Source organism: Lepidochelys olivacea (assembly GCF_965140295.1).
Source record: "Lepidochelys olivacea isolate rLepOli2 genome assembly, chromosome: 1".
Taxonomy (NCBI): Eukaryota; Metazoa; Chordata; order Testudines; family Cheloniidae; genus Lepidochelys; species Lepidochelys olivacea.
Window position 1 is genome coordinate 877,866 of NC_140411.1, and position 25,939 is coordinate 903,804.

Below are 25,939 nucleotides of genomic sequence, written 5' to 3' on the forward strand. Positions count from 1 at the left end.
GGCTTCATGGGGAGCAGTTCCAGAGCATCGCCTGGGGACCCTGTGATAGATGGGCAGGGGTCTCACGGGAGCTTCTCCCTTATCCCGGCCTTCCCCACCCTCTGGCCGGGGTCGCAGGACCTGCCGTGCCGCTGGGCCGCGTCCCAGACTCCGGGTCAGTCGTGGTTCTGCAGCAGCCGCTGCCTGGGGCCTGGATCCCCTGGTGTCCCGAGAGAGGGTCGTTGTGGGCCAGGTACGACAGCTGGTGGTGACATTTCCGGGGCACCCCCAGCGGCTTCCTGATCCCCCACGGTTCTACTTCCCCTGGGGGAGCCCCGTCTCGGTCCAGGAATCCCTTCTCCCACGGGAATCTGTCCCTGCAGCCTTCCCCACGGGGGTTTGCAGCCTGTGGCCAGCAAGTCCCCTCAGCTCCTCCTAGGAGGGATCCTTCCGCAGCTCGGTCTGGAATTCAGGTGCTGGGGGAGGGAGTGGGACCTGCTCCCTCTCGTGGGCTGGGCCTGGGGTCACAGCCCCACTGAGCCCTGTCCCTGGTCGCTCCTTCCCTGCCCTGGGATCACTTCCCAGCAGCATCTCTGGACCAGCTAAACCTGGTTGGCAGCCGAACTGCCCTGCCTGTGGGTCCCCCCCCCCCCTCAACTGGGGTCTCAGCTCCATCCTTGTTCAGCGCTGCCCTTGCTGTCCCAGTGGGGGCAGGCAGCGAGCTCTCTGCTCTCCTTACAGCATCGGAGCCAGTGTGAGCCCCCTCTCCGGTGTGCAGGGGGGCAGGGAGCATCTCTCTGTCTCACCCAGCCCCAGGGGGCTGGTTACAGGCAGGCAGGTATCTTACCCTCCCCCCTGCTAGCCAGGTATCCTGTCCTCCCCCCTGCAGCTCCTCCCCACTGCCAGCCAAGTCATCTGCATTTTCACTGACCATTTCCCTCTCCACTGATTGGTTCCTTGGATTCAAATTCAAACCCTTGGCCATTACAGGAGCAGGGCCTGGATCCTGTCCCAAAGAGACACAGTCACCCCGCAACAGGACCTCACGGCCCATATCCTGGAGAGCCCCAACGACCAGCCAGCCCGACCCCTCCTGGGTCTGCACAGGGATCTGGGCCACAGGCAGGGTGAGGGGCCCCATCCATGGGACCTTCACCCAGCCCCCCAGCCCCTCCTCCGCCGCTTTGTCTCGCTTCCCAGCAAAAGGTGTCAGCTGGTCGCACCCCCTCTGGGTCTCGGGTCACACAGCTGCGAACAGCTGGGCAGCCTCCGCAAAATCACACCCCCAGGTCCCACCCCCGCAGGGTTGGCGCAGTACCCAGGGAAACTGAGGCAGGGCCAGGGTGGGGCGGCGGACAGGGAAACTGAGGCAGGGCCAGGGCGGGGAGCGCCAGGAAGAGGGACCTGCAGCGCGACAGGGCGGGGGCAGGGCCGCCCCCACATCAGGGAAGCCCCGCCCCGCCCCTTCCCGGCCCCCGGCCCCGCCCCTTCCCGGCCCCGCCCCCCGCCGCGGCCCCGCCCCTTCCCGGACCCGGCCCCGCCCCCCGCCGCGGCCCCGCCCCGCCCCTTCCCGGCCCCGCCCCCCGCCGCGGCCCGGCCCCGCCCCTGAGCGGCCGCCTGCTGGTCCAGGCAGCAGCGAGGCCCCGCCCCCAGCGGCGGTGGGCGGGGCCTGGGCGGCCCCGGAAGGGCGGGGCTCGGCGCGCGCCCGGGGCGTCGGTGGGAGGCGGCGGCGGCAAGATGGCGGCGGCTGGAGCGGGGGATGGGCCGGGCCGGTGAGAGCCACACGGGGGGGGGCGCTGGGGGTGACGCGGGGGGCTCCGGGGGGGCTCCGGGTGGCGACGCGGGGGGCTCCGGTGGGGCGCTGGGGGGTGACGCGGGGGGCTCCGGGGGGTGACGCGGGGGGCTCCGGGGGGCGCTGGGGGGTGACGCGGGGGGCTCCGGGGGGTGACGCGGGGGGCTCCGGGGGGCGCTGGGGGGTGACGCGGGGGGCTCCGGGGGGTGACGCGGGGGGCTCCGGGGGGCGCTGGGGGGTGACGCGGGGGGCTCCGGGGGGCCCGGGTCTCACTGGCGCTTTCCCTGGTTTGTTCCCAGCCCCGGCGCTGCTCGGACATGAACCCGGGTCACCTCCGCTCCCAGGTAACGGGGCCTGGGGAGGGTTGGCGGGGGGCGGGGGGGCAGAGGGGCCGGGCTGGGGAGGGTTGGCGGGGGGCCGGGCTGGGGAGGGTTGGCGGGGGGCTGGGGGGGCAGAGGGGCCGGGCTGGGGAGGGTTGGCGGGGGGCGGGGGGGCAGAGGGGCCGGGCTGGGGAGGGTTGGCGGGGGGCGGGGGGGCAGAGGGGCCGGGCTGGGGAGGGTTGGCGGGGGGCTGGGGGGGCAGAGGGGCCGGGCTGGGGAGGGTTGGCGGGGGGCTGGGGGGGCAGAGGGGCTGGGCTGGGGAGGGTTGGCGGGGGGCTGGGGGGGCAGAGGGGCCGGGCTGGGGAGGGTTGGCGGGGGGTGGGGGGGCAGAGGGGCCGGGCTGGGGAGGGTTGGCGGGGGCTGGTGGGGCAGAGGGGCTGGGCTGGGGAGGGTTGGCTGGGGGCCGGGCTGGGGAGGGTTGGCGGGGGGCTGGGGGGGCAGAGGGGCCGGGCTGGGGAGGGTTGGCGGGGGGCGGGGGGGCAGAGGGGCCGGGCTGGGGAGGGTTGGCGGGGGGCGGGGGGCGGGGGGGCAGAGGGGCCGGGCTGGGGAGGGTTGGCGGGGGGCTGGGGGGCAGAGGGGCCGGGCTGGGGAGGGTTGGCGGGGGGGCGGGGGGGCAGAGGGGCCGGGCTGGGGAGGGTTGGCGGGGGCTGGTGGGGCAGAGGGGCTGGGCTGGGGAGGGTTGGCTGGGGGCCGGGCTGGGGAGGGTTGGCGGGGGGCTGGGGGGGCAGAGGGGCCGGGCTGGGGAGGGTTGGCGGGGGGCTGGGGGGGCAGAGGGGCCGGGCTGGGGAGGGTTGGCGGGGGGCTGGGGGGGCAGAGGGGCTGGGCTGGGGAGGGTTGGCGGGGGGCTGGGGGGGCAGAGGGGCCGGGCTGGGGAGGGTTGGCGGGGGGTGGGGGGGCAGAGGGGCCGGGCTGGGGAGGGTTGGCGGGGGCTGGTGGGGCAGAGGGGCTGGGCTGGGGAGGGTTGGCTGGGGGCCGGGCTGGGGAGGGTTGGCGGGGGGCTGGGGGGGCAGAGGGGCCGGGCTGGGGAGGGTTGGCGGGGGGCGGGGGGGCAGAGGGGCCGGGCTGGGGAGGGTTGGCGGGGGGCGGGGGGCGGGGGGGCAGAGGGGCCGGGCTGGGGAGGGTTGGCGGGGGGCTGGGGGGCAGAGGGGCCGGGCTGGGGAGGGTTGGCGGGGGGGCGGGGGGGCAGAGGGGCCGGGCTGGGGAGGGTTGGCGGGGGCTGGTGGGGCAGAGGGGCTGGGCTGGGGAGGGTTGGCTGGGGGCCGGGCTGGGGAGGGTTGGCGGGGGGCTGGGGGGGCAGAGGGGCCGGGCTGGGGAGGGTTGGCGGAGGGCTGGGGGGGCAGAGGGGCCGGGCTGGGGAGGGTTGGCGGGGGGCTGGGGGGGCAGAGGGGCCGGGCTGGGGAGGGTTGGCGGGGGGCTGGGGGGGCAGAGGGGCCGGGCTGGGGAGGGTTGGCGGGGGGCTGGGGGGGCAGAGGGGCTGGGCTGGGGAGGGTTGGCGGGGGGCTGGGGGGGCAGAGGGGCCGGGCTGGGGAGGGTTGGCGGGGGGTGGGGGGGCAGAGGGGCCGGGCTGGGGAGGGTTGGCGGGGGCTGGTGGGGCAGAGGGGCTGGGCTGGGGAGGGTTGGCTGGGGGCCGGGCTGGGGAGGGTTGGCGGGGGGCTGGGGGGGCAGAGGGGCCGGGCTGGGGAGGGTTGGCGGGGGGCTGGGGGGGCTCAGGGCCGGGCTGGGGAGGGTTGGCAGGGGAGGGGGACGCAGAGGGCACCAAGCGGGTAGGGGGCGCTGTCTCGGGGCCATGGGATTGGTTGGCCAGGCGGTGGGGGGGTCGCCAGCCCTGGCCGTTGGTCCCTTGGCATGGGCTGGCCTTGTGCCCGCTGCTCGAGGACTGGCCCTGGCCCGGGCTCCGGCCTGGGACGAGGGGCTGCGGCTGTTGTGGGGCCGGGGAGGGGGTGGGCGCAGCCTGCTGGCGGCTGGGGCAGGGGAACACCCCCCATTGCGTGAGGGGAGGGGAAGGTGGGCAGCTGGCCCTCCCCTGAAGAGCCTCACCCTCCTGGACTGGGGAGGCAGTGGCCCCACTTGGCGGTCTCCTGAAGACTGAATATGGGGCGGCCCCACGGCTGGCCCCCGGAGAGCATGGCGGGGGAGGGGCTGACCCAGAAGATTCCAAGGGTGAGTCGGGGGCTGCTGAGGTGTGTTTTCGAGGCCAGAGCCGGGCCCTGGCGTGGTGCCCAGCGCCCAGTCTGCTGGTCCCAGCGTCGCTCGGTGCAAGCTGGCTCTGGCCGGGAGCAGGGGGGGCGCCGGGCGGGTGTGGGGGACGTGGCTCACCCAAGCCCTGGCCGGGAGCAGGGGGAGGCGCCGGGCGGGTGTGGGGGGCGTGGCTCACCCAAGCCCTGGCCGGGAGCAGGGGGAGCGCCGGGCGGGTGTGGGGGGCACGGCGTGGCTCACGCTGGCCCTGGCCGGGAGCAGGGGGGGCGCCGGGCGGGTGTGGGGGACGTGGCTCACCCAAGCCCTGGCCGGGAGCAGGGGGAGGCGCCGGGCGGGTGTGGGGGACGTGGCTCACGCTGGCTCTGGCCGGGAGCAGGGGGAGGCGCTGGGCAGGCGTGGCGGGCGTGGCTCACCCAGGCCCTGGCTGGGAGCAGGGGGAGGCGCCGGGCGGGTGTGGCGGACGCGGCTCACGCTGGCCCTGGCCGGGAGCAGGGGGAGGCGCCGGGCGGGTGTGGGGGGCGCGGTGTGGGTCGCCCTGGCCGGGAGCAGGGGGAGCGCCGGGCGGGCGTGGCGGGCACGGCTCACGCTGGCTCTGGCCGGGAGCAGGGGGAGGCGCTGGGCAGGCGTGGCGGGCGTGGCTCACCCAGGCCCTGGCCCGGGAGCAGGGGGAGGCGCCGGCCGGGTGTGGCGGGCGCGGCGTGGCTCCCGACTGGTACCAGGAAGCCCCGGGACTGGAGCCGGGTCCCTGTTCCAGGGAGCTGGGCTGGCTTTTGCCGCCAGCGGTGCTTGTCCTCGTGGCGTCTGCTCTCCTGCGCCGTGGCCTAGACCTGCATCGCGCCTCTGAAGATGCCGTCGCTTGGCTCGCCACGCGCACACGCGGAATCGGTGGCTCACTGCTGCCTTTGTTGGGCTCGGGGCTGCCGGCTTGCCAGCCGCGCGGCTTGCCAGCGTGTCTGCCTGGCCACGTGCAGATGTGAGGCGCTGTCTGGACGGCCTCGGGGGTGGGAATCCCGGGAGCTGGCTTGGCGGGCTGGGGGAGCGCTCTGTGCCCCGGGGCCGGGCAGACACTCTCCTGGCTGGGCGAGGGGTTCTCAGCCGCTGGCACGTGCCCGCCTGGTGCGGGATTGCCCATCCAGCCCAAGCTCCCTGGAGGGTGAGCGTGTCGTGCGTGGCAGGAGCTGGGCATGGGCTGGGGTTCCGGTGGCTGTAGCCTGTGGACGGCAGGGGCTCGCTGGGCTCCGGGATGTGGGAGTCCTGCCTCTGGCCGGCATCCGCTCCGAGAGTGGGTGGCTCCGCACCGAGGCAGCTGGGTCCTCGCAGCTCCCCCCGGGTCCCCTGCCCAGCATGGGCATGCCCCAGCCTGGCCCCGGTGCCCCGCCACTGCTCTCGGCCCTGCTGGCCGTGGGCAGCTGAGCGCTGGGCTGGAGTGGTCTGTAGCTCGGGTCTCCAGAGAGGGCCGCAGGCTGGGCCAGTGACCCTTGAGCCCCCCAGTGCGCTCAGGCGGGTCCAGTGGGTCTGTTTTATTCAGCCTTAGTGGAGTAAACCCCAAAGGGCATCTCCCCGCCTGCTGCCCTGGGTCCACCCTTCCCCTGGGCCGCGCGGGCGTGGTGCAGCTGGGAGGGGTAGCACTGCCCTGCGGGAGCTTCCTGGTGCCCGCTGCTCCTGCAGCCCTCGCCGCCTGCCCGGCGCTCTGGGAAGGAGACGGCCCGACGGCCCAAAGGCAGGCCATGAGCGGCCCTGCTCCCAGATCCCCTTGCTTGGCAGCTGCCAGGCTGGGCTTTGGCGGAGAGTGGCAGCTGGTGGGGAGGGGTTCACACCTCAGCCTGGGCCCCGACAGCTGTGCTGGGCTTCGGCTCCACATGGAGCCCCAGAGGGACGGCCTGGGCCCTCGCAGGGAGTGGGGGCAAAGTCACAAGGCCTTGCCTCCCCGCCAGAGTGGCTGGCGCTGCGTGGGCCGACGGATCCACGCCCTCCTCCCGGCGATGCAGCGTCTCTTGTGGGGAGCAGGCAGCTAGGAGGGGAGGGGAGGGGATGGCAGCCCAGACTCGGGGTTCTCCCGGGCTCTCTGGCCCCAGTGAGCCCGGCACCCGGCGGGAGAGCATGCTGCCCGCAGGCTGAGTGCTCGGTAGGGTGGGATGTGGTAACAAGGCCTCCTCTTAGGGCAGTGCCCTTGCGTGCCCCGAGGAGTGTGCAGCTTGTGGGCAAAACAAACTGACGGGGAACACTAGGAACCGGGGAACTGGCTGCTGCCTCAATTTCCCTGCCTGTGTCATGCCCAGGCCCATAGAGTAGGTCAGAGACAGAGCAGAACAAGACCCTGGCACTTCCCGGGAGCCAGACGAGGGCGCGTGTTCGGCTGGGCAAAGAACAAGGTCCCTCTGGTGGGGGGCATCCAGGGAACCTCTCCATGCTGCTGGCCTGCAGTCTGTGACCCACGCCACGCCCAGGCTGGGGGGCTCGTGGGCTGGGCCTGTGCAGCGCTAGCCCCTCCCACTTCCCAGTCACTCTGCCCAGGTTTGTGCTGGGCTGGCAAGTGGCTAGGCTTGTGCAGACGGGCTCTGCCTGGGAGCCCGGGCTGTTGGCATGTGGGGGTGCCCAGCAGCGGGCTCAGCGTCAATGCCAGGCCTCGGCCCCCTGGGAGGATGCAGGCAAAGGAGCTGGCTCTTGGCATCGTGCTGCCCTGGGGGTGCTAGCTGCTTACTCGCTGGTGCCACTGGGAGCTGGGCACCCTTCCCCTCCGCTTCTCGGCGTGTGCTGGAAAGCCCAGTGCCACACGCCAGCAGGGAGATCCTCAGCCAGGCCTGGGGCATCGCCCGATGGGGAGTGGGGAGACCACCCGGCACAGGGGCAGCAGTGGGGATCCCCCCGGGCTCCATGTTTCCGTTCTCTGCCAGGCACAGTGCAGCTCTGTGTGTCGCCCGCGGGTGTGCCAGCTGGCGGTGCTCACGGGGGAGAGGCCAGGCTGTTGGGCGGCACTCCCACCAGAACAGGGACCTTGCTCCGATCCTGGGGCTTCCTGGTACGAGTGCCAGGGTTGCGAGCACTGCCCGGGGCTGGGCGGGATGAGCTGTGCCCACGACCCTGACTCCCAGCCTGCTGCTGCCCCAGCCCTGCACTGCCGGTGCCTCTTGGTCTGCCCCGACCCATCTGGGGGGGGCGCAGGCTGCCCCCTCTGCTGGGGCCCTGGGGGCGCTTGGCTGGTCCAGGCCCTGTTCCTCTGGGCGATGGCCCCCGGCGCCCCGCAGTCACTCGGCTCTGACCCTCTGGCCCCGTTGTCTGTGCAGCCAGACCTCCCGAGGGCTGGCTGCTGCATGCCCACTCGGCACCCTTCCCGGGGCCTGGACTCTCCTCGCGCCAGGGGCTGCCCTCCTTTCAGGGTGGCTGTGGTCAGTGCCAGCGGAGGGCCAGGGTCTCCGAGGGGCCCCTCTCCTGCATGGCGCTCGTGTTGCTGGCAGCGCCTGGCTCTGAAACGTGGGCGGGTTCTGCCCCCTCTGCCTCAGTTTCTCTCTTGTGTGGTGGGGACCCCCCCTGCAGGCTGTTGGGCCGGACGTGCTAAGAGGGGTGGGGGCTGGCTGGCGCCCTGTCTCACAAGAGGCCCGGGAGGGGTGGGGAGTGGCAGGCCTCAGGGCTGCTGTGCCCAGGGCCCATGGTGGCGGATGTGCTGCCGGGCACTGACGGTCCAGGGATGTCTGGACCCCCGGCCCCTCCTCAGCCCTCTGTCCTGCAGCTGGTCGCACCGGCGGGTGGCCTGCGGGGGGCATCCCTGGGTGTCAGTTGCTAGGTCTGGGCAGTTGTCTTCTGGGCCTCTCTGTGGGCCCAGGCCCCTGGGTCAGACCTGGGTCTGTGCAGGGAGCAAACACCCCTCCCTGCAGCTAACCGTGCAGCGCGTGGGGAAAGTGAGGCACGCCCTGGGTTCATCCAGAGCATTGACAAATTCCTGGGTGCAGTTGGAGGTGGTCGTTGCCTGCCCCTGGGCTGTGCCCGCCCTGCGTGTCCCGTGGTGTGGGCAGGAAAGCTGCTGTCCACGGAGGAGGGGTCTGGTCTGCAGGGCGAGTGGCAGGCCAGGTGCTGGGGGGGCTGTGAGCTAGCCATTGCCAGGCCTGGTGGGGGCCCCTCCTCTCCCTCTCCCAGGACAGCCGAGCTGTCGCTCCGACCCCACGTGCCTGGCACTTCCCCAGCTGGCTCTGGGGGCATCTCCTGGGTCAGGTTCCTGCCTCAGCTAGGACCTGCCCTGTGTCTGCGTGGGGATGCTGGTGTCGGCGGGAGGGAAAGGCTGGCCGCGCATTGGGGAGATGGCAGGTCAGCCGGGCGTGTTCGGCTGTGCCAGCTCTGTGATGGTCTGGGTGAGGCCGAGACAATGCCCGTCCCTCGCCCAGCCCGGCCTGCTAGGCGGTGCGTGGGAGCGGGCGTGCCCGCAGGGGAGACGGTGCCCGTCCCTCGCCCAGCCCGGCCTGCTAGGCGCTGCGTGGGAGCGGGCGTGCCCGCAGGGGAGACGGTGCCCGTCCCTCACCCAGCCCGGCCTGCTAGGCGCTGCGTGGGAGCGGGCGTGCCCGCAGGGGAGACGGTGCCCGTCCCTCGCCCAGCCCCGGCCTGCTAGGCGCTGCGTGGGAGCGGGCGTGCCCGCTGGGGAGACGGTGCCCGTCCCTCGCCCAGCCCGGCCTGCTAGGCGCTGCGTGGGAGCGGGCGTGCCCGCAGGGGAGACGGTGCCCGTCCCTCGCCCAGCCCCGGCCTGCTAGGCGCTGCGTGGGAGCGGGCGTGCCCGCTGGGGAGACGGTGCTCGTCCCTCGCCCAGCCCGGCCTGCTAGGCGCTGCGTGGGAGCGGGCGTGCCCGCTGGGGAGACGGTGCCCGTCCCTCGCCCAGCCCTGCTTGCTAGGCGCTGCGTGGGAGCGGGCGTGCCCGCAGGGGAGACGGTGCCCGTCCCTCGCCCAGCCCCGGCCTGCTAGGCGCTGCATGGGAGCGGGCGTGCCCGCTGGGGAGACGGTGCCCGTCCCTCGCCCAGCCCTGCCTGCTAGGCGCTGCGTGGGAGCGGGCGTGCCCGCAGGGGAGACGGTGCCCGTCCCTCGCCCAGCCCTGCCTGCTAGGCGCTGCGTGGGAGCGGGCGTGCCCGCAGGGGAGACAGTGCCCGTCCCTCGCCCAGCCCCGGCCTGCTAGGCGCTGCGTGGGAGCGGGCGTGCCCGCTGGGGAGACGGTGCCCGTCCCTCGCCCAGCCCGGCCTGCTAGGCGCTGCGTGGGAGCGGGCGTGCCCGCAGGGGAGACGGTGCCCGTCCCTCGCCCAGCCCTGCCTGCTAGGCGCTGCGTGGGAGCGGGCGTGCCCGCTGGGGAGACGGTTCCCGTCCCTCACCCAGCCCAGGGTTGCCTTGGCACCTTGCCAGGCTGGGGGCTGCGGCTGCCTGCCCGGAACGTAGCCGTGTGTCTCTGCCCGTTGGCCTGCACATCAGGGCGCCATGGCCAGCCAAGGGCGGGCAGAGCTGTGGGCCCCCTTCTCGGTGCCCCGGGCTGGTGCTGGCTCTTCCCTTTGCTGCTGTGTTCCATTTCCAGGCTTGGGTGAGATGGCAGCGGGGGGTGGGCATGGCTGTGCCAGCTCTTGGTGCCCATGTGGCCAGCTGGCTCCCTGCCCCACAGTTCCTGGCATGCCGCAACTCGACTCAGAGATTTGTGTCCCTCCTGCCGTGTGGTTCCCCCGGCCCAGGGCTGCGGCTGGCCTCTGGCCCCACGCCCCGTTCGCAGCGGGGGCGTGTGCCGATCTGCCGTGTCCGGCACTGCCTGTGCCCTGCGCGGGCTGTGGGATCTAGCTTGTCCTGCATGGCCTGGTGATGCCTCCCGCTATCCTGGCCTGCTCTGGGCATGGCCCAGCCGCCCCGCCCCCCTGCTCCTGGCACAGCCTTGCCTGGCCCCCCGCCCGCCCCCTCCGCACACGGCCCTGCCCGCTCCCCAGCAGTCCCTCCGGGCATGGCCCTTCCCGCAGCCAGATGGGTGGGGCTGGTGGCAGTCAGGGGATCTCTAAGCGATCCCTGGTACTTAAGCTGACCACTAGGAGGCGCTCTCCCCTCAGAGCCTGCGCCAGGTTGATGGGTGTGTGCGTGTGCCTGGCAGACCCTCTCCTGGCGCCGGCGCTGCCCTGTGGGGCTGGGGCAGAGCCTGGCTCCTCTGGCCCCCGGCTCCCCGATTATAGCGGAAAGCCGGCCGGGTGGCCCCGGGGCCACGCTGCCGGGCGTCTTTTCTAGAGCTTGGCCCCTGTGCAGGGCCTGGGGGCCCAGGACTCCTGGCTCCTGCTTGACCCTCGGTGGACATGTCTGAGCCCTTCTACCGAGCCCCCCCGGAGGAAGAGCGGGACCCCTGGGGCCTGGCCCGCGGAAGAGGACCCTCCAGGGGTGGTTCTGAAGCGGGGGGTGCAACCCCAGCCCTGGGGAGCCATGACAGCACCCTGCCCGGCCCAGCTCGCTTGCCAGCTGGAAGTGAGGGTGCAGAGCCTGTGGCTGGGCCAGGGCTGGCTGCAGGGCAGCGTCCTCCGGGCTCGGAGAGGGGCCACCCAGGGCAGCTGTGGGCCCCTCGCCCCGAGCCCAGCGGGCCGCCAGCCAGCCGGCAGCCGTGCCGGTCGCCTGAGGGACGGCAACAGCAGGGCTGGGGGAGGAGCAGGCCGTTATAAATAGCCCGCTGGTCCCCCGCCCAGCTGCCCCCCGCTCTGACCCCCTCCCCCTTTGGGCTGGGCAGTCTCTGGGCAACCCTTCTGCGGGCCAGAGCCCCGGGATCCCGCTCTGCCCGCGGGCGGGAGGGAGGCCCGTGTTTGAGGTCCTGGCGCAGCAGCTGAGCTGTGTGCCCGGGCCGGGTGTGGCTGGCAGGTGGCACTGCCCTTGCAGCAGGGAGGGCGCAGGGGGTGGGTGGAGCGGCCCCGGCCGTTGCCGGCTGGCGCTGCTGCCCCTGGGGCCAGGCAGCCCCCAAGGGTGTCGTGAAGGTGGCAGTGTCCTGCCAGCATGGAAACGCGCCAGGGCCTGCAGCTGCCGGCCTGCGCTGGAGAGCGGCCCAGCCGGCTGGCAGCCGCGCCCGGGGGGGGAGCCCGGTGGCTGTCGCTGCTGCGGCATGGCGAGGGCGGAGCCCTTCGTCCCCCGAGCTGAGCCAGGGCCGTGCCGGCAGCTCCCCAGGGCTGCCGGGGGGTCGGGCCTGGGGGTGGCGCTGGGCGGCTGTTGGCAGGAGCCAGCCAGCTGCAGGGTGTCTGCATGCAGCGAACACAGGGTGCAAAGCCCATTTTGGTCTGGCTTTATGGGTCCCAGGCCCTCTCCTGTGGGCACAGGCGTGGGACGTGGGGTAGCCTTGGGGCCGGCGGTCTGCAGGCCAGGAGGAAAGGCTGGCAGTGCCCCCTCGCCCCTGTCAGAGCGGGGAGTACGGGGGCTACGCTGGGGCCCTGCTGACCGTCCCCTCTGACCTGGGCCCGGGCCCAAGCCTCGCCAGTGACTCCGGGGTGAGCGAATGCGGCCCGTTGCACACCCGGTTCCGGGGACAGAGAGCCCACCCCGGCCAGGGCATTGGTCCCGTGCTCGTCCCTCCCGCTGGCCCTCGGGCTGGGAGCTGCCCTCAGGGGGAGGGGGGCACTTGCGGGCTCTGCTCAGGCTCCCGCTCCTGGAGAACTGCCCTGGAGAGCCCCCATAGAGAGCCCCGGGGACGAGGGGGCAGCCTGCCTGGGTGGTTTCCGGGGGCCCCTCCCGGGGGTGGGGGCTCCCGAGGGGAGCTCCCAGCGCCGAGGGGCTGGTGTGAAAAGGTGACCAGTGGGGGCTGGAGGCTGCCGGCCGCGCTGCCCAGCACGGCCCGGTTCCTGGTGCCCCCCGCCTGCAGCTGGAGGGGCTTGGGGCCGTCTCTGGTGGAGGCTCTTTGGGGCTCTGCTCTGTCCGTCCAGCGCCCCGCGCGGGGGGCCTCCAGTGCTGCAAATCATAACACGGCCGGGGTTCCAGACCCCCCGATGCTGAGCCGGCCCAGCCCCCAGGGACGCTGGCTGAGGCCGTGACGCCACTGCCCTGCTCCTCGCTATCCCCCCAGGGCCGGCCCCCAGACCTTTCCAGGATCACTGCTTCCCGGGGCTCCAGCCCCAGCTCCCGTGGGGCACAGCCAGGCCCCTCATTTCCCGGCGGTGACGGGGTCGTCGCCTGCAGCCCAGGCCAGCCCGTGGCGAGCACCGGGCTGGGAACAGCCCCTCCAGCTGGCCCGGGCCCCGGCAGGTGGGCAGAGCCCAAGTCCCACGGAGAAGTGTCACGTCGGGAGCCCGTTCAGCAGCATCTGCCCAGCGCTGGCCTGACAGCAGAGCCTCAGGGGGCCTCCCTGCCCGCAGGTGCTGAGGGTCCTGCTGTTGCGTCCCTCCTCCGAGCTGGCTGCATTGTAGCCGGCAGATGTGAGTCCCCCGTCGTGTTGCGGGAGGGCACGGCGCCGGGTCGTGGGTTGGCTCTGTGCCAGGTTGGGGGATGCGGTGCCAGGTCGTTGGGTGGCAGAGGACTGGATCGTTGGGTGGCTCGTTGGCCAGGTCGTTGGGTGGCAGAGGACTGGATCGTTGGGTGGCTCGTTGGCCAGGTCGTTGGGTGGCAGAGGACTGGTTTGTGTGGGGGTGCGGCGCCAGGTTGTTGGGGAGATGGCACTGGGTCATTGGGTGGCTCGTTGGCTGGGTTGTGGGGGGGACGCAGTCCCGGGTCATTGGGTGGCATAGGACAGGGTCCTGGGGGAGGGCACGGCGCCGGCTCATGGGGTGGCATGATCCTGGGTTGTGGGGGGGCATGGTCCTGGGTTGTGGGGGGCACAGAGCCGGGTCGTCGGGGGGGGTACGATGCTGGGTCATCGCGGGGCACGGTCGAGGGGTGGCAGAGGACCGGGTCGTGGGGAGGCGCGGCGCTGGGTTGTTGGGCGGGCGTGGTCCCGGGTCGTGGGGTGGCAGAGGACCGGGTCGTGGGGGGTGCGTCGCTGGTCGTGGGGGGGCTCAGCGCCGGGTCGTGGGGTGGCAGAGGACAGGGTCGTGGGGGGCACAGCGCTGGTTGTGGGCGGGCGTGGTCCCGGGTCGTGACAGAGGACCGGTCCCCGTCGCTGGGTGGCTCATGTCCGGGCTCTGGGGCGCCCCACTCCTCTCTCCCCCGTCAGGCTGCCCAGCAGAGGTGGGGCCTGGCTCTGCTGAGCTCCCCGCCCTTGTCCGGCCTCTGGTCGGCCAGGCGCCCGCTCTCTTGTTCCCCACGGGCAGTGAGAGGTGGGGGGCTCTGGGGCAGGGAAGAGCCCAGCCCCTGGGCCAGGCCTAGAGGGGTCACTTCCTCCTTCTCCCGCGGCTGAGCACTGTGGGCTCCCCCCTCGGGCTCTGGGCGTCCCCTCCCCGCACCCCACTGCTGTCCCTGTGTGGACGCGGCTGCCTGGCTGGCTTGCGCAGAAGGGGCGGGGGGTTGAAATGGGGGGCGAGTGCCAGGCTGTGAATGCTGGGTGCGTGGGCACCCCGTGCCTGCGGACTGCCCCGGCAGTGCCCGCCTTTCCTGCTGCTCCTTGCACTTTGCCCCTGCTGCAGGTGGGCAGGGCGGGGCTCCCGTCCCTTGGCTCCCTCCTCCCGGCCGGGGGGGGGGATGAGGCGGGAGTCCCGTCCTGGGCGGTGGCCCCGGCTCGCAGCGTCCGGGCCGCCAGGGACACGGGGCTCCCTGCCTCATGCTTGTCTCTCTCCCCGCAGCCTGGTGCCACCCTGGCCTCAGCATGGAGAGCTGGGCCTGCCCTCGCCCGTCCGGCGCCCCCCAGCAGCCGTTGCCGCAGCCCGTGGAGCGCCCAGGGCCTGCCCGAGCCCTGTAGCCCCCCCTGGCCGGTGTGGAGCTGTGCCCGTGCGCATGGAGAGGATGAGCTGGCTCAGCAAGCTGCACCCCCGGGCAGCGGGGCACCGGGCCAGCCGCAGTGCCAGCCTGCAGAGCCCCGTGACGGCTGACCCCGAGACCTGCCTCATGGTCTTCAAGAACCACTGGTGCCAGGTGAGGGCGTTCGGGGCCCCACACCGCTCCAGCCGGGGGGCTGGCGATGGGGCCGTGGGAAGGCGCAGAGTGGGAGGGGTCAATGCAGGGGGGGAGAATTGGGGGAGGAGGGAGAGCTGCGGGCCCCCAAGAAGGGGGGGCTCCCAGGTGCCGGGTGGGTCTGCGCTGGAAATGCAACAGTGTCATGACTCCCAGCTCGCGTGCGCTCTTGGCCCCGTGTGGTCGCTAGGGGGAGCCCCCTTCTCTGCCATGGGCCCCCTCAGGGAGTCCCCTCACTCTGGCCCCCCCGGGCCCCCACCCCCCGATCTCTGCACAGGAAACTGCCCGGCCTCAGGCCTGGCCTCCCCCAGCCCATCCAGGGGGGCTCTGCCTGCTCCCTCCCCCCCGCCGAGCCCCCCTATCACCGCCCCCAAGCCCCGCCTCTGCCCTTTGTCTCGGTCGCTGGGGCCCCTCTCCTCCGCCCTTTGTTCCCCCCGGCGGGACCCGCTGGTCCGGTCACCGGGGTCCTCCCACTGCCCAGACCCGGCTATCGGCCAAGCTGGGGTGGGCCTCTTAGTCACCAGGTGTTGGGGTTCCCCGTCTCCAGGCCATTGTCCGGGGTCCCGGCTGCTAGGCGAGGTCACACCTTGTCCTCTGCAACAACCCCCCTCTCCCACCACCTTGTTAAACGTGCAGGACACAGGGAAACTGAGGCGCACACATGCTCTTCATGTAAATCACCACAAACATCCCCCGGTGGGGACGCTGCCTGTCCCGCCGGAGCGGTTCTTCCCTGGGGGGTGTGGGGCAAGGAGAGGTCTCCGGGGCACCCCGGAGAGGTGGGGACAGCTCCGTCTCTCACCTGCAGAGACAGGGATATGCCAGGGGACGTCCCATCGGGGCAGGTGGCCGAGCAGCCAGAGAGCAGGAAGTTGCTGGGCAGGGCGCAGGTGTAGAAAGAAATGGGCCCAGAGGAGTCATCCCCCCCCCCGCCTTGGCTCCAACACCGCACGAGACCTGCCCTGCTTTGAAACCGCCGGTGGGGGGTCCTTGCGGCGCCCAGCTTGGGGGGCTCCGGCTCCTGGCTGGATGGGGGCGTCCCTGCGGCTCCCGGCTGGGCGCGGTGGGGGGGCTCTGCACGGGGACACGGCTCCCCAGGGCCCGTCGGGGCTGGACGTGCTGGGCAGAGCTCGGGGGGACGCAGGTGGCTGGAGCCCAGAGGCCCCATCTCAGCGCGTGCCGCCCCCCCCGCGCCCTGCCCCCCCCGCTCAGCGCGTGCCGCCCCCCCCGCGCCCTGCCCCCCCCGCTCAGCGCGTGCCGCCCCCCCCGCGCCCTGCCCCCCCGCTCAGCGCGTGCCGCCCCCCCGCGTCCTGTCCCCCCCCTCGCTCAGCGCGTGCCGCCCCCCCGCGCCCTGCCCCCCCTCGCTCAGCGCGTGCCGCCCCCCCGCGCCCTGCCCCCCCTCGCTCAGCGCGTGCCGCCCCCCCGCGCCCTGCCCCCCCTCGCTCAGCACGTGCTGCCCCCCCCGCGCCCTGCCCCCCGTCGCTCAGCACGTGCTGCCCCCCCCGCGCCCTGCCCCCCCTCGCTCAGCGCGTGCCGCCCCCCCGCGCCCTGCCCCCCCTCGCTCAGCACGTGCCGCCCCCCCCGCGCCCTGCCCCCCCCTCGCTCAGCGCGTGCCGCCCCCCCCGCGCCCTGCGCGTGCCGCCCCCCCGCGCCCTGCCCCCCCCTCGCTCAGCGCGCCCTGTCCCCCCCCGCGCCCTGCCCCCCGCTGAGCGTCTGCCGCCCTCCCACCAGGTGCTGCGGATCCTGGAGCAGCGGGGCCCCGGGGGCCCGGGCGCGGCGGACGACCTGAGCGCCGTGCGGAACAACAGCTGCCAGATGCTGACGCTGCTGGCGGAGGAGCGGGCGGGCGCCGGGGCGGGCGCGGGGCCCATCCTGCAGCTGGTGCTGGCGGAGAACCTGCTGGAGCGGCTCCTGCACTGGCATCTGCAGCGGGAGGGCAGCGAGGAGCAGTGGGCGGAGCAGCTGAAGCTCTACGAGATGCTGATCAGCCAGAGCCGCCAGCCCCTGCTGCGGCACCCGCCCGTGCGCGGCCCACTGCTGCGTCTGCTCAGCCTGTGCGCCGAGCCCGCCTCGCCCGCCCTGCGCGCCAGCCTGGTGCTGCTGCTCAACCAGCTGTGCGGCTGCCTGGCCAAGGACCCGGCCCTCCTGGAGCTCTTCTTCCACCGGCCCGCGGAGCAGGGCCCCGCCGACCTGCTGCCCTTCTCCCTGCTCGTGCCCTTCGTCCACCACGAGGGGCCCACGGGGCAGCAGGCCCGCGACGCCCTGCTGCTGCTGCTGGCCATGGCCGCCGGCAACCGCGCCGTGGCCACGTACATCACCGACAGCTCCTACTTCTGCCCGGTACGGCTCCCACGCGGTGCCTGGCTCCGCCCCGCCCGGCCCCGGGGCACCGGGCTGCTCCCCGGCCGGTCCCTGCCGGCGCCCGCGGGACGGGCCGGCCCCGGGGGCCCCGGGCTGCTCCCCGGCCGGTCCCTGCCGGCGCCCGCGGGACGGGCCGGCCCCGGGGGCCCCGGGCTGCTCCCCGGCCGGTCCCTGCCGGAGCCCGCGGGACGGGCCGGCCCCAGGGGCCCCGGGCTGCTCCCCGGCCGGTCCCTGCCGGCGCCCGCGGGACGGGCCGGCCCCGGGGGCCCCGGGCTGCTCCCCGGCCGGTCCCTGCCGGCGCCCGCGGGACGGGCCGGCCCCGGGGGCCCCGGGCTGCTCCCCGGCCGGTCCCTGCCGGAGCCCGCGGGACGGGCCGGCCCCGGGGGCCCCGGGCTGCTCCCCGGCCGGTCCCTGCCGGCGCCCGCGGGACGGGCCGGCCTCGGGGGCCCCGGGCTGCTCCCCGGCCGGTCCCTGCCGGCGCCCGCGGGACGGGGGCTTGTGCACGCTGTGGCGGGGGTGCTCTGGGGGGGCTGGGCAGGGCACCTCCTGCGGCCCATTACGGCAGCATCCGTGCCCCCCAGGCCAGGCAAGTGGGGCCACCCACGGAGGCCCAGGGAAACGAGGCGACTCAGCCCAGGTCGGGGCGCAGCCCCCTCAGCCTTCTGCCCAGCTTTGCTTCAGTGCGTCCCCTGTGCCCCTGCCCTGCAGAGCAGCTGGTGCCCAGCCTTGGTAGCTGGTGTCTGGCAAAGCCCGGCCTGGCTTGGTGTTTGGAGCAGGGTGCCTGGCGTGGGGGACACACAACGGGGTACAGCCGAGTGCCCAACATGGCCCTGAGCCCAGCCAGCTGCTGGCTCCCTGGCTGGGAGCCGACTGGCAGCGGATGCCAGGGTGGCCCTGCCCATCTCGGCAGCTGAGCCAGATGCTGGCCCTGGCCCCTCTCTGCCTGCCTCCCCTCGTACATGGGGGAAGCTGGCCCCGGTCCTGTGGGGAGGGAATGGAGCCTGGACAGGCCCCCCCCATGGGGGCACAGGGTGTTCTTTGGGGGGACCTATGGCTAGAGGGAAGAGCAGGGAATGGAGCCAGGACTCCTGGGTCCCATTCACAGGGTTGCTGCCAGCTTGGAGAGTAACCTCGGGCAAGCCCTGTCCTACAGAGTCTACGGGCCCCACTGTGCCTCAGTTTCCCCGTCACGGGGGCTGAGACCGAGGCCTTGTCTGAGGGGATGTGGGCTGTGCTCTGCGAGTGTGGGCTAGCAGGCCGCTGGCTGGGGCCATGGGGGAGCTGGCACTGAGCTGGGCTGGGCACCCCGTGCTGCCCTGGGCACTCTGCCCTGAGCCTTCCCAGCCTGCCCGGGGGGTCCGCACCCCATAGTCAGCAGAGACTCACTCCCTGCGAGGGGCCAGCGGGGGGTCCCAGTGCCTGGGGGACTCGAGCTGGGCCCTTTGCCAGCCCCTGCCTGGCCCCTCCCCTGCGCTCTGGGGGGCAGGCGGCGTCCGTTAGGGCAGCGCCTGGCACCAGGTGCCCCCTGCTGGGGGCTCTTCCTAACCATCAGCCTTTCACTGCCCCTGTGCCCCCAGGTCCTCGCCACGGGCCTCAGCGCCCTGTACTCCTCTCTGCCCCGCAAGATCGAGGTGCGGGCGGACGACTGGCACAGCCTGCGTCGCGAGGACTGGATGGGTGTGCCCGCGCTTGTCCTCTTCATGAACTCGCTGGAGTTCTGCAACGCCGTCCTCCAGGTGGGCAGGCCGCAGCCTGCAGGCACGCGCCAGGGGCTGCCCACCACCGTGCCCGGCACAGCCTGCCCTGCCCGCCCCGAGATCCCCCATCCTAGCCCCCAGGGGCTGCCCACCACCGTGCCCGGCACAGCCTGCCCTGCCCGCCCCGAGATCCCCCATCCTGTCCCCCAGGGGCTGCCCAGCACCGTGCCCGGCACAGCCTGCCCTGCCCGCCCCAAGATCCCCCATCCTGCCCCCCAGGGGCTGCCCAGCACCGTGCCCGGCACAGCCTGCCCTGCCCACCCCGAAATCCCCCATCCTGCCCGCCGGGGGCTGCCCAGCACCGTGCCCGGCACAGCCTGCCCTGCCCGCCCCGAGATCCCCCATCCTGCCCACCGGGGGCTGCCCAGCACCGTGCCCGGCACAGCCTGCCCTGCCCACCCCAAGATCCCCCATCCTAGCCCCCAGGGGCTGCTCAGCACCGTGCCCGGCACAGCCTGCCCTGCCCGCCCTGAGATCCCCCATCCTGCCCGCCGGGGGCTGCCCAGCACCGCCCTGTGGCCCGCTGCGCCCTTCTCCTGGTGTGGAGTGGAGGCTGCAGCCCGGATCGCAGTGTCTGGCTGCACTGGGAGGGACCCAGGTGTCCTGCAGCCCCTGCTGCAGCCGGGCGCCCACGCTGAGCTCTGTGCTCTCGCAGGTTGCCCACCCGCTGGTGCAGAAGCAGCTGGTGAATTACGTCCACAACGGCTTCCTGGTGCCCGTCCTGGGCCCGGCCCTGCACAAGGTAGGGCAGAGCTGGGAATGGGTGGGCTGCTGGCATGGGTAACGCACCCCGGCCTGGCTCCGCTGCTGTGGGGCGTCTGGCAGAGCCTTGCTGTGGGGGGCAGGGGGCTCGGCGGCCAAGCCCCGCAGTGGGGGGGGATCCTGGCGGCCGCGCCCTGCAGTGTGGGGGGTGGGGGGCCCCGGCGGCCGAGCCCTGCGGCGTCGGGGGTGGGGTGTTTCCGACGGCCGCGGCCTCGGGGGTGGGGTGTTTCCGACAGCCGCGCCCTGCGGCCTCGGGGGTGGGGGGCCCCGGCGGCCGCGCCCTGCGGCCTCGGGGGTGGGGGGCCCGGCTGAGCGGCTGTCCCGCAGACGGCGGTGGAGGAGCTGATGGCCAGCACGGCGTACCTGGAGCTGTTCCTGCGCAGCGTCAGCGACCCGGCCCTGCTCCAAACCTTCCTCCGCTTCATCCTGCTTCACCGGCACGACCATAGCACCATCCTCGACACGCTCGTCGCCCGCATCGCCGCCAACTCCCGGGTACGGGCCCCGCTCTTCCCCCCCCCCCCCAGCGCTCCCGGGGACGGGCCCCCGCTCTCCCCCCCCCCCAGCGCTCCCGGGGACGGGCCCCCGCTCTCCCCCCCCCCAGCGCTCCCGGGGACGGGCCCCCGCTCTCCCCCCCCCCTCAGCTCTCCCGGGGACGGGCCTTCCCCCTGCAGCTCCCTGTTCGGGGTTCCATGGGCCTGTCCCCCAAGGCTCAGCTCCCCCAGGGGATGTGCCGAGGGGCAGGAGCCAGCCCGGCCCGCCTACTGCCCGGCTAACACCTGCCTCTCCCCCAGCTCTGCATGGTGTCTCTGAGCCTCTTCCGCACTCTGCTCAACCTGAACTGCGAGGACGTGATGCTGCAGCTGGTGCTCAGGTGACCCGGCGTGTTGCGTCCTGGCTTCCAGCCCAGGCTTCCCGTGACCCTAAGCAAAGCCCTGCCCCCCTCTGTGCCTCAGTTTCCCCATCTCTGCCGGGCGCTGCTGAAGGAGGGGCTAGAGCGTGCGGTGGCTCTCCAGCAGCGCCATGGCACCCCAGGCAGAGCGCTGGGCCCTGGCTCCCGGCTGGGCCCCTAGGGCTGCCGGAGCAGGTCCTGGCCCAGGCTCGGACCAGCCAGGCCTAGTCCCACTCCGGCAGGCTGCTGCGTCTGTGGCTTGGCCCCATGGGGAGCCCCAGTGCTGTGGCAGGGCTGCTTCCTCCCAAAGCGCACAGGGACCCGGGCCCCCTCGCTCGCCAGCCCGGCTGACAGTCTGGCTGCTTGGTCCCGGCGTGGCTCCGGCTCCTACCTGAGGCCGGGGCAGCCTTCCCCAGAACCCTGGGGGGCCAGGGGCCATAGGGGTCATTTCAGGGTGCACAGTGGGCCTGGAGCACCCTGGGGCTGGCATGTGGCTGGGGCTGGCAGGACGGGGGCCTTTGGGGGAGCCCTGGCCACATGCAGCTCAGCCTGGAGCTGGGGCTGCCCCAGGGCTGGTGGGCGGCATGTCCCGGGGCTATGCAGCGGGCACAGCCAGCGGCGTGGGGGGCCAGGGCAGTCTGAGGGGGCCCGGAGCTGGCCGAGGCTGGGGGCCCTGGAGAGCCCCCCAAGCTCCTGTTGGCGCCCCGAGCCCTTCGGGGCTGGTGGACAGGGCTGGAGGCGCTTCACCCGCGGGCACCTGGAGGGGAAGCTTGGAGCACAGCACCCCCTAGAGCCCACTCCTGGCATGGCTCTGCTCTGGCTGCCCAGGCAGCCTGGCCCTGGAGTGCCTGGGAACAGCGGGCGCGCTGCCCCCCGATAGGCTGGGAGCGGAGCCAGGGTGAGCCTGGGGAAGCTGGAGGCAGTCTTGAGGCCTCTGCCCAGCCCTGGTGGGGAGCTGGGTCCCTGGCGGAGGGGGGCGGGCGGGGCCTGGTGTGACAGGGCTGCTCCCGTGCCCCCAGGTACCTGATCCCCTGCAGCCACGTCATGCTGAGCCAGAAGCGGGCGGTGAAGGACCTGGACATCTACGGCAAGTCGGCCGACAAGTTCCTGTCGCTAATCCCGCGGTGCTGCCGGGCCGAGAGCCTGCCCGCGCCTGACCGGGAGGAGGAGCACGCCACCTGGGCCAAAGGTGGGCCGCCCCTGGCCCTACCAGAGCCGCCCGGCACTGGGCCAGTCAGGCTTCCTGCGGGGAAGGGGGGCACCGTCACCCAGCAACTCGGGGGCCCCGGCGCAGTCTCTGGGGGTGCCTGTTGGCGGCTGGCATGCGGGAGTCAGGTGGGCGGGAGGTGCTGTCTGGCCTCACCTGGGGCCGTGCCCCCACCCGGGAGACAGGGGGGCTGCTTAGGGCGCCCAGCGGGTAGGTGTCCATTCCCCCAACCTGGGGCTGGGGTGCTCCGGGTCGGGGCCAGGCCCGCGGTAACGCTCCCTCTCGGCTCTCCCCTCGCAGCCCACGGGAGCCCCACCGTGGACACCTCCTCCGTGGTCACCGTGCCCAAGCCTTCCACGCCCTCCCGTCTCGCCTTCTTCATGCGCCAGCAGAGCTGCAGCTCGGAGGCGGGGAGCCCGGCGCCCCGCTCGCCCGGCCTGGCCACGCCCGGCGGGAGCCCCTGCCACCACCCGGCCAGGTGGGAGGAGGTGGCGGAGCTGGACGGGAACTACCTGGAGTACCTGCGGGATGCGCAGCTCGGCGTGGAGCAGTGCGTGCGGGCCTGCCGTGTCTGGTCGGCCCCCTATGACGGGGAGCGGCCGAGCGCCGCCAGCCTGGCCCCCTCCCAGCCCGCCGGCCCCCCGGGCCCCGCCACCCCGCGCACGAAGAAGAGGGGCCTGGCAGAGGAGAGGGTGGGGCTGGCCGGGGCCCCCAGCAGCAGTGAGCCCAGCGCTGGCCCCTCCACGCCCGACGTCAAGGACTCAACCCCGCTCCTCAACGGGGCCCCTGGGGTGGAGTCGAGCCGGGCCGGCAGGCCAGCCGGGGCCGTGGCGGTGAAGAAGGTGCGCCGGGGTCCCCCCTCTGCCAGCTCGGAGCGGGAGCGGAGAGGGCTCAAGGCCGAGGCGGAGAACGGCTCCCCCACCGCCCCAGCTCCGGCTCCGGCCCCGGCCTGGGAGCAGCCGTCCGTGGACTCCCTGATCGACGAGCTGCTGGCCCGGGCCCCCAGCGAGCCCAACGGCGCCAGCCTGAGCATCGAGAGCTTCTCGCGGGAGCTGCGGGAGCTGGAGGCTGAGCTGCAGAGCGGAGCTGAGCAGCCCCCCGCCTCGTCCGCCGAGCCCCTCTCCCAGGAGGAGGAGGAGGCCTACGAGCGGTTCGCCTCGCCCCCCGAGCGCCTGGCTCTGGCCGCCTCCGGGGGGGCCCCGGGCCCCCGGGCCCAACTCGTCAGCAGCCCCCTGTGTGCCCTAGGACAGCCGCCCAGCCAGCCCTTCACAGGTGAGTGTGGGCGGCCGGCGGGCGGGGCGGGGCAGGGCAGGGGGGCGGCCGGCGGGCGGGGCGGGGCAGGGCAGGGGGTTGGCCGGCGGGCGGGGCGGGGCAGGGCAGGGGGTTGGCCGGCGGGCGGGGCAGGGCAGGGCAGGGGGGCGGCCGGCGGGCAGGGCAGGGCAGGGCAGGGCAGGGCAGGGTAGGGGGGCGGCCGGTAGGCGGCCGGCGGGCAGGGCAGGGTAGGGGGGCGGCCGGCAGGCGGCCGGCGGGCAGGGCAGGGTAGGGGGGCGGCCGGCAGGCGCCCGGCGGGCAGGGCAGGGCAGCGGGGCGGCCGGCGGGCAGGGCAGGGCAGGGGGGCGGCCGGCAGGCGGCCGGCGGGCAGGGCAGGGGGGCGGCGGGCAGGGCAGGGCAGGGGGGCGGCGGGCAGGGCAGGGCATGCGCCCGGCGGGCAGGGCAGGGCAAGGGGGCGGCCGGCGGACAGGGCAGGGGGGCGGCCGGCGGGCAGGGCAGGGCAGGGCAGGGGGGCGGCCGGCTGGCGCCCGGCGGGCAGGGCAGGGCAGGGGGGCGCCCGGCGGGCAGGGCAGGGCAGGGGGCCCGGGGTGACGCCGCTCCCCGCGCAGGTCCCTTCGTGGCCGTGCTGCTGGCCAAGCTGGAGAACATGGTGCAGAACTCGCTGTATGTGAACGTGCTGGTGACGGGGCTGGTGGCGCGACTGGCCTGCTACCCGCAGCCCCTGCTCCGCTCCTTCCTGCTCAACACCAACCTGGTTTTCCAGCCCAGCGTCAAGTCCCTGCTGCAGGTACGGCCCGGGGCGTCTGTGTGTGCCAGCCGGGGGGTGACGGCAGCCCGGGCATGGCCCCTGCCCGCTCCCGCTGGGCCTGGCTGGCAGCTCCTGTTCCCTCTGGGCCTCTCAGCTCGGTGGCACAGCAGTGACCCACGGGCGGGGGTGCCCAGATTGCTGGGGGGGGTCACAGGGTTCAGGCTGAGCCAGCAGGGAGCCCTGGCCCCAGGCCTGCATGCTCTGGGGTCCCCCTACGCTGCCCCTTGGCATCTCGGCAGCTCCCCTGCAGCCTGGCCGGGCCCCCTGCCCTCGGTGGGCACTGACCCACCTGCCTTGCAGGTCCTGGGCTCGGTGAAGAACAAGATCGAGAGCTTCGCCGCCAGGCAGGAGGACTTCCCCACGCTGCTCTTCAAAGCCCGCAAGTACCTGCTCGCCCGCGGCCAGCTGGACTGGGCCGACGCCCCGAATGCCGCGCCTGCCCTGCGCCGCTCGGAGACGCTGGGTAGGGCCAGGGGCACGGGGGGAGGGGCCCTGGCAGGGGGCTGCCGCCTGCTTCGGGCCTGCCTGGCACCGCGCTCAGCCTGAATGTAGCAGGGTGTCCCGGAGTCCCGGGCGACGCTCTGGAACAGCTCCCTGCGGAGCCAGGCAGGGCTCGGGGAGCCTCCTCTCCCCAGTGCAAGAAGCTCACACAACTTCCACCATCCTGGGGCTGACCTCGGAGATTCAGCATCCCCGTCCACACCGTGCGCCGGGGTCCTGGGGGGGCCAGAGGGCCCTGCCCCCCAACTCCGCAGTCAGACCTGATTCTCAGCCAGCCAGTAAAACAGATGGTTTATTAGATGACAGGAACATGGTCCAAACTGGAGTTTGTAGGTACAGAGACCAGGACTCCTCAGTCAGGTTTGTCTTGGGGGTAGGGAGCCCAGAGCCCCATCTGGGCCTCCCTCTATTTCCCCGGCCAGCTCCAAACTGAAACTCTCCAGCCCCTCCTCTGGCCTTTCTCTCTCTCCCGGGCCCGGAGGCCACCTGATCTCTCTGTTCTCCAACCTCTCCAACCTTTGCAGAGGAGGGGCCCAGGCCACCAGTGGCCAGGAAACAGGGTGTCGGCCATTCTCTGTGCAGATGGCATCACACTGGCCCTCTCGGGCTCTGCAACAATCACACACCCTGATCCCACCACCTAGAGACTTAAGAACTGCCTAGCGGAAACTGAGGCACCCCCACAGTATTCAGAGAGAACATTAAGAACATTCCCACTTCATCACAGAGGGCTGCCAAGCGGGCCCTGCCTCCGGCCGCTGTGCCCCCAGATCCCTCGCCTGCTTTCGGGACAGTCCCTGGCAGGCCCCCTGCAGGCATCAGCCCCCTCCGGGTCACACTCGCCGTGGTCAGCCCCTCGGCTCCCCCCCTCCTGGGACCGACCCTCGGAGCCCCCAGCCCCCGCCTCACGCTGGGAGCTCCCTCGGCAAGTCCCCCTGGGTGGGACCCCCGTGGGAGACTTGTACCCCAAGGGAGCCAGGCACCCCCCTGCCTGACTCTGCAGTGACTCAGCCAGCGGGTAACAGCAGGGGGGTGCCTGGGGGTCTGGATCCAGCGCAGAGAGTTAGAGCCTGGGCCAGCCGGGTCGGATCAGAGCCCAGAGCCCCCCGGCCCCTCTGTAATCCCTGTCCAGGAGTGTGTGTCCAGCTGCCTACACTAGTCATACCCAGGGCCCCTCATGTCTTCTGGGCTTATCATGGGCGCGGGGCCCTGGCCCGCCTGGTGTCAGTCACACCCGGGTCCCTACGAAGAATAACCACCTCCCCCAGTAGCCAGGCAGCGCATGGGGGACACTGAGGCACACACAGCATTTCCCTGTGCTCTCTGCCCCCCGGGAGCCGGGCCCGGCTGACTCCACTCTCTGCCCGCAGTGAAGAGCCGGAAGCCGTCCATCGGGGAGCTGATCCTGCGGCATGCCAACAGCCCGACGCGGGCGCGGCAGGCGGCCCAGCTGGCCCTGCAGCAGGTGCGGGAGGCCCCGGTGGGCGCAGAGAAGCAGAGCGAGGCGCTGCGGGTGAGGAACGCCGTGTACAGCGCCGTGATCTTCAGCGAGTTCCTCAAGGAGCTGGCGGCCATTGCCCAGGCCCATGGGGTCACCTCGCCCTTCCTGCTGGAGCCTGAGGAGTGAGGGGCGCTGGGCCGCACCCCCTGCCCACCGGCCCCGTCCTCCCGCTGGCCGGGCGCTGCCGGGACTCGCCTTTTTAACCTGCCCTCGGGACACGGACCTTAATTTATTGGGGGTGCGGGGGGGAGGGGGGGCTGCACTGTGGATAAAGGAGAGTGTCCCTCTGGCTGGTGTGTGTGTGTAGGGCCCCCGCGACCTCTGGGCTGTCCCCACTGTTCCCTGCCCTTCAGCTGCTCCTGTGATCCCCTGCCCCACGGGCTGCCCCCTGCGACCCCCTGCCCCCCAGGCTGCCACCCACAACCCCCTGCTGCAGGCTGCCCCCCCCATCTACCCCCATGACCCCCTGCCTTCAGCTGCCCCCTGCTCTGCAGGCTGCCTCCCCACAACCTCCTGCTGCAGGGCT

General features: G+C 73.6%; 1 protein-coding gene across 1 annotated transcript; it reads left to right on the forward strand.

The window, feature by feature from the left end:
* Positions 1-1,643: 1,643 nt before the first annotated feature.
* On the forward strand, positions 1,644-25,702 carry FHIP1B (FHF complex subunit HOOK interacting protein 1B). The gene is made up of 13 exons (XM_084612196.1): positions 1,644-1,751; positions 2,071-2,115; positions 14,025-14,313; positions 16,084-16,692; positions 18,291-18,449; positions 19,126-19,212; positions 19,560-19,727; positions 20,027-20,106; positions 21,144-21,313; positions 21,632-22,603; positions 23,212-23,390; positions 23,712-23,874; positions 25,283-25,702. The coding sequence occupies exons 3-13, from the start codon at positions 14,176-14,178 to the stop codon at positions 25,537-25,539; spliced, it is 2,982 nt and encodes a 993-aa protein (XP_084468322.1). The 5' UTR covers positions 1,644-1,751; positions 2,071-2,115; positions 14,025-14,175; the 3' UTR covers positions 25,540-25,702.
* Positions 25,703-25,939: the final 237 nt, after the last annotated feature.

Coding starts and splice junctions, on each gene's coding strand:
- FHIP1B (XM_084612196.1), top strand. CDS start 14,176: ATGGAGAGGATGAGCTGGCTCAGCAAGCTGCACCCCCGGGCAGCGGGG. Junction 19,213..19,559: donor TGGGCCCGGCCCTGCACAAG/GTAGGGCAGAGC, acceptor GCTGTCCCGCAG/ACGGCGGTGGAGGAGCTGAT. Junction 22,604..23,211: donor GCCCAGCCAGCCCTTCACAG/GTGAGTGTGGGC, acceptor CTCCCCGCGCAG/GTCCCTTCGTGGCCGTGCTG.